Here is a 13,799-nt window from a genome sequence, read left to right as displayed (position 1 = left end):
TGGAACCAGAAAATGCTACAGAGTCCATCAGTCTTCTAGAATACACCAGGTAACAATTTCAGGGAAGCCACTCTTAGGTTAGACCAGACAGCAGGATATAAAGAAAAGACACAGCCTTCTCTGCCTAGTAGACAATAGTATGGAATGTAAATGAACCTCAAAACCTGATGTAATAGGTTCCTGCCCCAGGCATAGAGTCGGTGGATGGAGAATCAGAGAGAGGGCCTGAGAGATGCAGCATGAAGTGAGTATTAGAAGCCACTGAGTGGCAGAGGGGGAGGTAGGGACTGGCTGACGAACTGCTAAAGCCAGAGCAGGAAGACTTACAGATGCTCCCATTGCCCATCACTGAAACAGACGTTCACACACAGAGCAAGCAGCAGAGGTAGGAAGGAAGGAACTCCAAACCTGTCTCATTTCGGACCTTAGCCTTATACATCCAGATTAAGCCACGGGAACCTTCAAATCAGTTTAGTGTCATGCCTTATAGACTTCTACGGTGAGGGTCATGGAGGACAGAGGGCTTTATTTGCCTTTTAGGAAATGCTGGTTGATCACAGCAATAGGGAGTCAAAGAGGAGATAAAGAGGTGTCATGGTCTGATCTGCACAGGAGAAAGGTGACTACAGCCACTTTAAAGAGAGGGGAGCAGAGGGACCCTACTATGAAGGGGAGGTGTAAACATGCCCACTGGTATATGAATCAGGCCATAGGGGAAGAAGTGGGGGAGAGCACGCACAGATGCCAAGGCCATATGACCGGCTGGATGTGGAGGATGTCTACATGGAAGAGAAAGTGTGGATCTTATAATGATTTCCAGATGTAGATTAGACAGCTGGGGAAATGGCAGTGTCTCTCAGTACAGGGAACATGACAGAGAAGTAGGCCTGGGAAGTGAAGTTGGGGCAAGTCCAAGGCAGAAGGCAGAGATCTCACAGAGCTTGTCATGAGTGTAGTTACAAAATGGCTTGGCTGCTTGGAGCTTAGGCTCACAGAGCAGTCAAGTGACCTGTGTTCCACTCTCTATCCTGCTCTAACTGGCCTTCCCATCAGTGGAACCTTCCAGGTGTGAGCATTTGGAAAACCATCCTGGCCACACTGAGAACTACTGAGGAGCCACTGGATGGCTTGAACTGTCTAAGGGACACACAGTGCCAACCTCAGAAAAAAACAATGGACAGTGCGTGAATTTATCTGGGGCATTGTGCTTACAGGCAGTTTGCGGAAGTGGTCTGAGAACCCTCAAATTATCTGCCCATAACCACTCGGTGTAGCCTTCCAACTCCCATTCCCATCGAGGACAGTAAAACTGTCTATGTCTATGTTACACTTGTGTTTCCATGGGACAGACTCCATTCCGAGTGCTTTATCCCCCAGCCTCACCCTGACAGCATGACTGAGGAAACTGAGTCACAGCTAAAGCACAACAGGCTGGAATAAGGCCCTAGACCTGCTGGCCCCTGTGCTGTTGTGCTTCGATCACTGTGCTGTTTGACTCACAAGAGCATGAGGGAGGCCAGCCCAGAGCAGCCCAGCCTTAGGCATGGGCACAGCTCACACTCTGCAGCCAGTCTCGGGTTGGATCAACATTTGAAGTTAAGAGGAAGAGGGGACAGGGAAGACAAATTGGGCCAGGAGCCAAGGCCACTCAGGAGCCCCTTAGAAGCAGCTGGAGTTAATCTAGAGGATCCCTACTCCCTACCAAAACCTACCCTGACTTCTCAGGTAAGCAACAGACTTCTGAAGTCAGTAGGGGCAGCACTGTATTCCCAAAGATATTCTCCAGGGTCTGATGCACGCCTGCTGAGCACCGTAGCAGCAGCCATAATGATGTTCATAGTAGACTCATCCCACTTCTGAGTCCGTTCACCAACGGACTTTACCAATTTCATTCATAAGCTCCTTGATCCTTTGGAAGTTTACTATGCACTGACTGAATGTTAGCTTCAGTTCTGCCCTCTCTTCTCTCTCTACAGCCTGTTAACAAGGAGGTGGGGCTTAAGAGAACACAGTGCTTATTTCACAAATGAACTCCTAAACAGAAAGGTCATGTGAGTATCCCATGGACTGCACAGCTCTTTGCACCAAGACTGGAAACAGATGTTGTCTGCTCCTCTGCTTTCACCAGGCTGAGCAGCGCACAGCCCTGTGCTGTGCAAATATGAGAGGCAGTCACTGATCTGTTCCATGAACAGAGGGCTGGAGTCTGGAAGTTCATGCCATAGTTTCTAGTCCCGAGTCTACATGTGGCCGGTTAACCCTTAGCATCAATCCCTTTCTAAAGCAATCTTCCTGTCCAGTCTGGGTCCCTCCTCAGAGTAAGAGGATGTGCACTCAGAGGCTTTGAGTTCTGATAGCCTGAATCTGCATTCTAAGCCAACAACCCTGATATCCACTTGGCAAGCTGACATGGCAACTTATGGACTCACACAATCTAGAGATTGGTCCCCACCATACCATTTACCAGCTAACTTAGCCTAGACAGTGTATGATTCTCTCTGAGCCTCAGTATCTTTCTTGGTGAAAAGTCAGTCCACATCTTTCCCTAAGCCTAACTATAGGCATTAAACAAATCAAATACCCACAGTGCACTTTTACCCTGTCTGCCAGAGCTGGGTCAACACACAGTAAGTACAGAGCACAAAAAGAGGTGTTGGTCATACCAGGAAGATCATATCAACAAAAAGAATTATGGGGTCTTTCTGGGCCCCTAAACAGTGGTGAGAGGAACTGAGAACTTCTCCCTCTGGAGGGGATGCACAGATGATTACAAATCTATTTTCTTTTGGGGGATTTTTAGGACTTTATTGTTGTATGCTTTCTGTACAATAAATTAAATTGCTTAAAATGTAAATTTTGATAATCTTTGACATAAGTATGCACCTGCAAAGCCATCAATACACTCAAGATAATAAACATAACCCTCTCCCTAGCCCCAAAGAAATCCCTTGGCAGTCCACCTCCCATACCCCTCCCAGGACTTCTATCCATGCAACTGTTGACTGGCCTCCTGTCTTTGGAGATAACAGTGCTTTGAATCTTCTAGAATGGCAGATAAATGGAGCTGCACAATGACTCTGACACTGCATGTGAGTGCTTATTCAAGAGTTACCTACATAAACCCTTCTTTTAATGATTATAATTGCTCCCACTCCCAGCAGTGGTCAACACAACTTTTCCCTAAAGTCAAGGCCTGGCTTCCATGCAGAAAACCACACAAACACAAATGGGGAAAGGAAAAGTCTGAGTGGGTTTGTGGTGTCTCATCAAAGAAAAGGAACAAGGGACACTCTGGTTTTTCTTTTGAAACCAAAACTAAGAACTGGAGATCCAGAAAAGGAACTTGATAATCAAAGCCTTTCTGGTTTAACTTACCAGTGTAACTAGTAGCTATCCACTCCCTTAGCTTAACTGGTCCCACAACTTAGTCTTTCCCACAGTGAGAAAGAGCTTTGTTTTCTTGTTTGACAGATCAGGAGATTCAACCTCAAGGATCTGGGATTTCAGATTCTCACAGCTAACAAGTGTCTACGCTGGGAACTGGACCCACATTCTCTTTTCTACCATTTTGTTCCCAGCCCTGATACTGTCAAATGTATCCAGAGAGCGACCTTTCAGGGCAAGAGCTGTTGTCATAGCCTTTTCTTCTTCTTTGCCTTCATTAGTTTTTTTTTCCATTATCATTCACACTTAGGTCAGAGGGAAGAGGGAAAGTAGATGCCACATGAGAAGACAATAGCAGGGGCCAAAGGAAAATCCCAAAGAGAAGTGCAATTGAGAGATAACTTATCACAACACACACAGGCATACACACACACACACACACACACACACACACACACACACACACACACACACACACACACACACAGACACACACACTCATACAGGCACACATACACACTCACACAGGCACACTCACAAGAACTCACACACACAGTCATATGCATGCACACAGACACACACACACATGGATACACACACTGACAAGCACAACAACAAACACACACAAAGGCACACACGTGGGCTCACACATGCACAGGGCACACATATGCATGTGGACGCACACACTCACAAAGGCACATATACTCACACAGACACCCATACACTCAAAGAGGCATACACATACTCACAAACACACGAGAACATAGATACATACACACAGGCATGCACACACACACACACACACACACACACACAGACACACACACACACTTACTCACACAGGCACACACACTGGGGAATTAGATCCCAGGAACCCTGAAGTGACAAGAGTCTAATTCAAGACCTAGAGCCACCTCTTCTTGTCCTTGTGCAGGTCACTTCCCTCTCTCTGCCTCTGTGGCCTATCCAGTGACTTGTACTGTCAGGCAAATCACAAGACTATGAGGACTGAAGGTTGTGCTGGGTCACAGGTGTTCAGCACAGCACCTGACACATGGTAAGCACAAGCCACCAATTAAGATGATTATTAATTCCCCTGCAAGGGTATTTTGCTATCCATACCTTTTGTTCTGTAAACAAGGCAATGAAAATATATACACACTCTTTAGTGGACATAGGCATGACAAATAGGAGAAACAGAGACCCTCGGGGGAATCATCCAGAAGGAGTATTTAGCTGAGCACTTTTGCTGAATAGCCGAGACATTAAGAAGCAGGAAGAGTAAGAAACACAGGCTTAGGTACAAGGAGAAACATAAACTGAAAGCTAGGACTCTGAGGAGAGCAGACAGAGCATTAGAAACCATTGTTTATTAGGTGATTGTTAGGTGTAAACTCTTCCTGCACAGTTTACCACTGACAGGGTGCTTCTTCTGCAGCAAATTTACTTACCCATTAACTGACAGAGATTGAAGTTTGAATTTGACAAGCAAAACACCCAGACCAGACTCTGGATCCTGCACTGACAACCCAAATTCATAGACAATCTTCCAGGAGCCAGAAACCAAACTAGTATGGTCTTACCAGTCATCAACTTCCCTCTAAGCCCACCAACGCCTTCTCAGGGTATTCCTTGTAGCTCTAGGTAGGGTCCCAATCTTCCACCCACCTTACAGACTGCCAATGGGGAATGGCCGTATTGCTCAGTACCTTCCCTTGCAGGGAAGCAGGCTTTCAGAGCTTCTGATACTTGGATAGAGAGAATCGTCTTAGCAGAAAGGGCCCAGGAAGATCCAGAGCCTCTCTGATCAGAGCTCCGAGGCCCATGTCAATGAGTCCCCCTGTGGAGTATCTACGTAGGTGGTTCCAACAGGACCTGCAGCACTGTCCTAGTGAATACTTGGAGCTTTTGCAAGTTTTGCAAGCCAATCTGGACCCCTAAACACTCCTATCCCCAACCAAGCCAAGAACTTCCTATACAAATTGTTTCAGAGGCAAAGGGCATGACCTGCTCTACCCTGCGCCCCCGGCTAGTGTTGTCAAGATCTGTGAGAGGGCTTTTGTGAGGAGCCTGCTCTCCCAAGGGCAACTGTGTGTCCCTCAGCCTTCTCTGTCCAGAGCCCTAGGGAAAGGAAGTCAGAGAGGCTAGAAGCCAGTCCTGAAGTTCTGTTGTTCCTGCAGCTCCTCCAGCCCCGACCCCATGGGGGGCAAAGACAACAGTGAGTTTCTGCTACACCGCAGTCTGGCCTTCACCTGCTGTATTGCCCTGGGAAGCCCGATCTGTACTGGGTAAGAGAGAGGGGGGGCTCGGGGTACTGAAAGGGACGCAGAAACAGAAGACTGGAGTGGGGGGAACTGGGGTCTGCAGATTCTGTCTGGCAGCATCGTAATAATAGCAACATATCTCCCTCGGGGCTGGATCCCGCTCGGGCCTGGGATGGTATTGATCAGTTCATCCTGCCTACTTCATTATGTTGGCAAGAACCTCTCAAGCGCTCCTCAACTTCTACCCTCTCCCCTGCCTCCCGACCCAGGCAGCATCCAGCTGAGCTCTGCACGGAGTTTTGGTTGGTAACCTAGGGTTCTATCAAAGAATGGGGTCTTTTCTTTGCGGTGGTGGTCGGGGACACGGGGATCTAACCCAATGGACAGCTCAGTGGTGGCGGTGGCGAGCGACACACCTCGCTAGCTCTGGCCCCAGCCGGCCCCTTTAATTCGAGTTCGCTGCGGGGCCAGGTGCGGCGCTGCGTGGCGCGGTGCGGCGCGGTGCGGCTGCGGGCGGCGGCCGGGCGCTCCGTACGCGCCGCCCGCGGGACTGCAGAGTCGGCTCCCCGGCTGGCCGCCCGCACCCCGCCGCCACCACCGCCACCGCCCCGCTGTCCGGGTTTGCCTGCGCTGGCTATCACCCAGGAACATGGAGGCTCGGGTACCCATCTGCAAGGGTAAATCAGTGTCCGGCATTCTGCTGCGCATGCTGCCATCCCTGACCGGCTGCAGCGCCCATAAGGGCTGCAAAGCATCCCCGTGGTCTGGGTGGGCGAGCTGGTACCGACCCCTGAGGTCGGCCTAGAGGGTTGTGGACCTGCACTGGCTGCGTGGGACTTAAGGGGGAGACTTGTTCCTGCAGAAGAGTGCATGGAATGGGCTCGGGGACCCTGTGGTCTGTGCGTGACATAGGGCGGAGGGCGCAGATTGGAGCTGACGGGGTGATGGGAAGTGCAGCTGACTGCATAGCCACGTCTGGTAAATAGTGGGTGGGTAGGACCCGAGTCACTTGGGTCCTCCTGGTTGCGTTTGCCTCTTGGCAACGGAGTAAAATGGGCTTTTCTGCAGTCTCTTGTTTTTTCCACTTGGCTGGGGTGGTGGGCTGCGGTGAAGAGGAAGCTAGATCTGGGGCAGCTGCCTGGCGACGACTGCTCTGCACCCTCAGAGTTCAGGCTCCCGTGTTTTCAGGTGGAGACGGAGCCTCGGTGGTCCCTCGGCTGGACCTCGCAGGCACCAACTAGGCTGCCCTCGGGCCCGCAGCGGGAGCCCACCGCACTGCGCGCAGGAAGGGGTTAAGGTGGCACACTCTAGCGGTCCGCCGGCTGCGGGCTCCGGTCAGCGGAGCAGATTCCGGCGGGAGCGCGCCCGGCGGAATCCGGGCTGGAGCCCCGGGCGATGGGATAGGGCCCAGACCCCTCCTGGGCTCTGGGGCCGGCGGGATTGGGTCGGCGGGGGACCAGCCCGGAAGCCAGCTTTCTCTAGGCTCCCCCTCTCTGTGAAGCCAATCGCCTCGCAGTCAGGCAGCTAGAGCGTTCGTTCTGTGCTTCCCTGCCGAGATGTGAGGGATTTTTCTCTCGGGAAGAAATCAGTGGTCGAGTGCCTGCCCAGCTCAAATGCCATCCAACCCAGAGCAAGGTCTGAGGCCCAGGGATCCCGGAGGGAGAGTAAGTTCGGCGACCCCCTATTGGGTATTCTACAGAGGCGATCTTGCTGCCTGTGGGGCCTCTCTAGCTAGGAAGGAGTGTGTGTTGGGGTGGAAGGATGGCTTCTTTACCAGGACGTGGCTAAGGTCAGAGAGGAAAACCCTCCCCCTTGGGAGGTATGTGTTCTGACACGGAGAAAGCTGGGTCGCTCCTGTTGGCGGCTGAGGATAGGGAGAAAGTGCTTCAAGCTGATGGGAAAGGAAAGCTTACACTTACCCAGGAGAGGCTAGGAAGAGGCTACAGGGCGGTGGTTCTCATTCACCAGAACCATGGAAAGTAGGCGTGGGGGCTTGCCACTTGCTGTGAGGGGATCTGCCAGAGCCTTTCTAAGTCTTGGTCTCCGCTGCGTGGAAGCCCTGGTTCCACCTTGCTGCTGTGTTTTCCAGGCAACGTCACACCTCCTGAGGACAGCCAGGAGGACTCTGGCTTTTGCTGAGCTGTGCATCTTACCTCCTTCCTTCCAAAGGCTTCAGACCCAAGCTCCACTCTCCTCAAGTCGTGCGCTGTGCCCCTGGCTAAGCATCTCACTGTCCCTCAAGCCCCATCCAGTCGTAGAGCACACCTCGAGGACCTGCCCTCCTGCTCAGAATGACTCACCATTATTTCCAGCTCAAGTGAGAAGATGTGACGGGGACTGAGCTGCCTATTTGTGTATCTGTGGCCTCAGATCTGCTCTTCAAGGAAGAGAACCTCAGGCTCCTGCCTGGCCAGGTAAATCAATCAATCACTAACAGCCATATAGAGGCATCGGGGGTGGTATCAGTGACCAAGACCCAGGCCCCAAACACCCTACCATGAATACCTTTGGTGCAGGTATTGTCAAAACATTAGCACGCTGCCTGGCAGAGGGCCCCCTTCTCTATTCCTCCTGTAGAGCTATGTCCCAGGATGTGTGTGGTACTCAGAATCCTATCTCCTCAGCCTGCCTCCAGTGCAGGCCATTCTATAGCTTCCTTGAAAGATTGTTCCCTGAACCCTACTGACCCCTAGACAAGTGACAAGGTAAAAGTTTTAGTGGTAAAAGTGATGATACAGCCATGTTTCTGAACTCTTGGGAACATCAAGTACATACACCTCATGTCAGGTTGCCAGTGACTGGTGATCTCATGTCCTTACCTGCCTCTGTCTTTCAGCCAAAGGAGGCTGTGACTCCAACTCACAGAAGGCTCTGGGTCTTTCCTACAGGAACGCAGACTAATGCTTCTGTGTTTCCTGGGGCCCAGTTACCAGCACCCTGAGTTCCCTGCTGCAGGCAGCTGGAAGGCATAAAATAAAGCACACTCCTCAGTCCCAATTATGACAGTGGCTACCGGAGACCCAGTGGATGAGGCTGCTGCCCTCCCTGGGCACCCTCAAGACACCTATGACCCAGAGGCAGACCACGAGTGCTGTGAAAGAGTGGTGATTAACATCTCAGGCCTGCGGTTCGAGACTCAGCTAAAGACCTTAGCCCAGTTCCCAGAGACCCTCTTAGGAGACCCCAAGAAACGGATGAGGTACTTTGATCCCCTCCGAAATGAGTACTTTTTTGATCGCAACCGCCCTAGCTTTGATGCCATTTTGTACTACTACCAGTCTGGGGGCAGGTTGAGGCGACCTGTGAATGTGCCCTTAGATATCTTCTCCGAAGAAATCCGGTTTTATGAGCTAGGAGAAGAGGCAATGGAGATGTTTCGGGAGGATGAAGGCTACATCAAGGAAGAAGAACGTCCCCTGCCTGAAAATGAGTTTCAGAGACAGGTGTGGCTTCTCTTTGAATACCCTGAGAGCTCAGGGCCGGCCAGGATCATAGCCATTGTATCTGTGATGGTCATTCTGATCTCGATCGTCAGCTTCTGTCTGGAAACCTTGCCCATCTTCCGGGATGAGAACGAGGACATGCATGGTGGTGGGGTGACCTTCCACACCTATTCCAACAGCACCATTGGGTACCAGCAGTCCACCTCCTTCACCGACCCTTTCTTCATCGTAGAGACTCTCTGCATCATCTGGTTCTCCTTTGAGTTTCTGGTTAGATTCTTTGCCTGTCCCAGCAAAGCTGGCTTCTTCACCAACATCATGAACATCATTGACATTGTGGCTATCATCCCTTACTTTATCACCCTGGGGACAGAGTTAGCTGAGAAGCCAGAGGACGCCCAGCAAGGCCAGCAGGCCATGTCACTGGCCATTCTCCGTGTCATCCGGTTGGTAAGAGTCTTTAGGATTTTCAAGTTGTCCAGACACTCCAAAGGTCTGCAGATTCTAGGTCAGACCCTCAAGGCCAGCATGAGGGAATTGGGCCTCCTGATATTCTTCCTCTTCATCGGGGTCATCCTCTTCTCTAGTGCTGTCTATTTTGCAGAAGCTGATGAGCGAGATTCCCAGTTCCCCAGCATCCCGGATGCCTTCTGGTGGGCAGTCGTCTCCATGACAACTGTAGGCTATGGAGACATGGTTCCAACTACCATTGGGGGAAAGATAGTGGGTTCTCTGTGTGCAATTGCAGGTGTGTTAACCATTGCCTTACCAGTCCCTGTCATAGTGTCTAATTTCAACTACTTCTACCACCGGGAGACAGAGGGAGAGGAGCAGGCCCAGTACTTGCAAGTGACAAGTTGTCCAAAGATCCCGTCCTCCCCTGACCTAAAGAAAAGTAGAAGTGCCTCTACCATAAGTAAGTCTGATTACATGGAGATACAGGAGGGAGTAAACAACAGTAATGAGGACTTTAGAGAGGAGAACTTAAAAACAGCCAACTGTACCTTGGCTAACACAAACTATGTGAATATTACCAAAATGTTAACTGATGTCTGATTGAAACCTATTAATGTACTCACAGCTCAACAGGACTAATGCAGATGTTGCATAATAGCCTGCATTGTAGTCAGTGTTCTACAGTGTGCATCTGGTTCTGCATGGAAAGCAATAGTCGTGCAAGTGACTTTTGATCTTTTGATTTTTGATTTAGAACACAGAATATTTATCATGGCTTTCATGAAATCTTTATCACCGACTTACAGGTTTCCAAAGATGAGAGTCACCCATGGAGCCAGCATCTCAGAAAGGCACAATGCAGCCCCCTCATAGCCCCCACACCATATCAACACCACCTATCTTCCCACTTAAACACATGGGAGGTGCACTCTCCCCCACCCCATACCTACCACCCCATTTCAGCCCATCTGCCCCTTCACAGAGGAACACACCATCATGGCTTAGTTCTAACGTCCGGTGATGACTCCAAAGGTCATCCCCACTTTCGCATTGAGAGGAACACACAGTCCTGTGTGTTGGGACTACTTTCTGTGTCACAGGCTGGGCTTTGTGAACTGCAGTTACCAACTAGATGCTCCTGAGGCTTATGTTTCATAACGGAAAATGCTGCATTCTGCTTTTTCTCTGCAGTGTCGGTGTGAGGGAAGCCTGGGGGTGGGGGAGGGACAGTTTATATGTCCAAATCTGAGTTGTCAAGTTTCACATTTGTTCCCTTAGGCCTATGGGGAGAAGCTACCTAATTCAGGGACTTCTCAGCCTCTGTTACCATTTCGCAAGCTTCAGGGTCACAGAACATGTTCGATTTCTTCTTTTACTCTGGAGTTTGCAGACGTCTGCTTTCCTGATGGTGTGGCCCAGCTCCACTGACACTGCAGTGGAGTAAACCAGTCATGCAATAGAGCTGCATGGGTGTTCACTGCATGAATCTCAATATTTAAAACACAGGAGATAACCTATTTTCCTAGTAGCCAATACAGTATTCCTACTTAGAGTATTAATAGCCTCGGGATGGAATTGAACTAGGGTTTTTTCACATCAGAAGGCAAAAAGCCCTCCATCAGGGTAAAACAAACGGACCGTTTGGAATGGGGAACCAAAACCTCTAGCTGGCCCTCTCAGCTCCCCTCTGTTCTTTCAGTGGGAGCACCGACCCTGCCACATCAGGAGAATAAACAGAGAAGTCACAGTGTAAACACTCACATGACTGAACTTTGGGAATTAATCTAGTCATGGGCATGACTACACAGCTTACCAGGGAACTGGTCCTGAGGACAGGCAGGTCTGTGGGTTCAATGTATATAAATATATATCCGCTATCTATCTCTCTCATGTGTTCCTCTAGCAAGCTATAGAAAAATTGCATTTGAACATTGTATATGCTTATGCAATATTTTGACACAGGGCAATTAATGCATGTGTTTGACAATGTGCACTAGAATATATATACATACACAAGTGTGTGTATATGTACAGTATACACACACACACGTATATTCATTCTCTGGAGTTCGGTCAGAAGCAAATCTATTGCTTGGTGGGTTGGTTGTGTAAGAAACCCAATGGGTATGGTAAACCCACTGGGCCTGGGTTTGCTGTCATTGCCTCAGACACACTCCAGTGTTCATGGATTCCTAGACATTAGAATTGTCTTTCTGCCCTCCATGTGCTGCAGCTTCAGTTTCCCATGGCTGAAGCTTGTCTTACTGAGTGCACAAGGGTCCTATAGCCCTCACAGCTCCAGTTATCCTGGGCCAGGCCCACCCAGGCTTCCTTCCTAAAATCCACCTCATAAATCATCTCCATTATTATCCTCTGCCCCATTTGATCCTCTATCGTTTGGTTCTACATCCATCATTTTCATGAACCTGTCCATAGGACGGATCCTCTGCTTTGAAACCAAGGAGTAAAACTCCCTGGGAACAGATTCTGCTGCTCTAGACTTAAAGGAAGCCTCCTATTGGTGGAAATTTCCTAATTCCAGAACCAAGGGATGGACTCCCTAAATGACTTAAAACATCATTTTGATTACTAAACTCAGACTCTCTCTCCCTAGCATACTGGTAGTAAGAGCTACCCTTTAAAAAAAAAGGATACGTAAAGAATTAATCCTCACCCCAAAACCAAGTAAAGAATGGATGAGCACTGTGCATCCTAGAGAATGTGTTGGCCCTAAGAAGAGAGTGGGGAAAGCCTTTGTCTCCCCATGCTGGGTTTCTTTGCCTTTTGACACAGTGGCTTAAATTTCCCAAATACAAAGAACCGTGGTCAGGCTGTACAGTATTGATTCCAGCCTAGGTCTTGCTGTTCACTAGATGGTATCTACAGTTGTCTTGGGGGAGGGGGCACCAGCTCAGGGTGCTAGCACAGGGTGCTCATTAGTTCCTGGTCACCCATATCCCCAGGTGACTGCAGGGCATCCCATGCCAGGCACAAAGCCTCTGTGCTTCTCTTCTTCTCCTTTGTGGGAGGTGGTGCTGAATTTCATGACGTGGAGTGGAAGGGACAAACTTAGGAGAGTAGAAGGTTAAAGCAAACCATGCATAAGATCTAGGCCCAGGGAAGTTAGCTATTCACAAAACCCTTGGCCTGGGAACCATAATATGTCCACACCTACGCATGCACATGCATCATAACATAAATGATAGGTTATTGTCACATACAAATATAAAATATGCAGCATACATGCAAAATGCACACAGGCCAAAATAATATAAGAGGCATACACATAAAAGATAGACAAAACACATATATGCTGTCTAAACATGCGTTGTGCATACCAACATGGAATATCTGCAAGAGATGTATTTGCCCCATGTGCAAATACACAGCATGCAACTCAGATGCAAAATATACAAATCCAACTGGGGTACAATGGATATACATTCAAATTATGCAAGTGATAATTTGTTATTGTTTCTGCACACAAGTTCAGCATATATACACAGTGCACTGAATTATATTAGGTACACCAAAACACAGTACCCATGCCCATGAATACACAGAGAATGTAGACACTGAATCATTAACCATGCCTCTGCTTCCACCTCTAAAAGTTGATGGATGAAGGCAAGGGATCAGATTTAATTGCTTTTCCTTGCCCATATCAATATCCCTCAGTATTCTCCAAGGAGCCTCTTCTTTGACATCCAACCTCATTCCTGAGATATAACTCCTGAGGTTTCAAGTTGGAAAGATGTGCCACCCCATCAAACACTGGAATCTCAGAGCTTTCTACCTTTTTGCCTTCCTCCAAGTAGCCCTCAGAGTGCAGGGTGTGGGAACTACAAGAGCTGGCAACCTCATATGGGTTTCCTTGCTACCCCTTTTCTTTCTGAGGAAATCTACACTGAGGACCCAAACTCCTCTCCAAGTGTCTGGAATGTCCAGATTTAGCCCTATTGTTTTGAAGTAGTGATGGCCCAAGAAACTATAGGATTCTGGACTCTGAACCAGGTTGAAATGCCCCAACTTTCTTTGAGCCAAAAGATCTTACCCTCTTTCCAAAGCACTCCTTTGTCTGGAGCCAGGTCAGAAAATTGATTCTCTCTGCAGACTTAGCTCTTCAAACAAGCCACCTTTTGTTGCTCCTGGCATTTCACTCACTCTTAAGCACGGGTCCAATGAAGTCAACTCTCAATTTATTCAATCTAAACTTCTTTTCCCCTTACTTCCCAACCTGCGCTCCCAGGGA

At 49.1% G+C, this 13,799-nt stretch overlaps 1 protein-coding gene across 6 annotated transcripts; it reads left to right on the top strand.

Annotated features, from left to right (window-relative positions):
• The first annotated feature begins 5,587 nt into the window (after positions 1-5,587).
• Positions 5,588-12,298, top strand: Kcna2 (potassium voltage-gated channel subfamily A member 2). 6 transcript variants are annotated; one of them, XM_032897527.1, is made up of 3 exons: positions 5,588-5,672; positions 7,738-8,062; positions 8,485-12,298. In XM_032897527.1, the coding sequence occupies exon 3, from the start codon at positions 8,648-8,650 to the stop codon at positions 10,145-10,147; it is 1,500 nt and encodes a 499-aa protein (XP_032753418.1). In that variant the 5' UTR covers positions 5,588-5,672; positions 7,738-8,062; positions 8,485-8,647; the 3' UTR covers positions 10,148-12,298. The 6 variants fall into 6 exon arrangements, with proteins under 6 accessions (XP_032753418.1, XP_032753420.1, XP_032753422.1 ...); XM_032897529.1 differs by lacking the exon at positions 5,588-5,672 and adding an exon at positions 5,765-5,950; XM_032897531.1 differs by lacking the exon at positions 5,588-5,672 and adding an exon at positions 6,226-6,325 and having other exon boundaries at positions 8,537-12,298.
• Positions 12,299-13,799: the final 1,501 nt, after the last annotated feature.

The sequence above is a fragment of the Rattus rattus genome, chromosome 3 (genome assembly GCF_011064425.1).
Source record: "Rattus rattus isolate New Zealand chromosome 3, Rrattus_CSIRO_v1, whole genome shotgun sequence".
NCBI lineage: Eukaryota > Metazoa > Chordata > Mammalia > Rodentia > Muridae > Rattus > Rattus rattus.
Note: the sequence above shows the minus strand (reverse complement) of the source record. Positions and strands in the feature narration are given on the sequence as shown.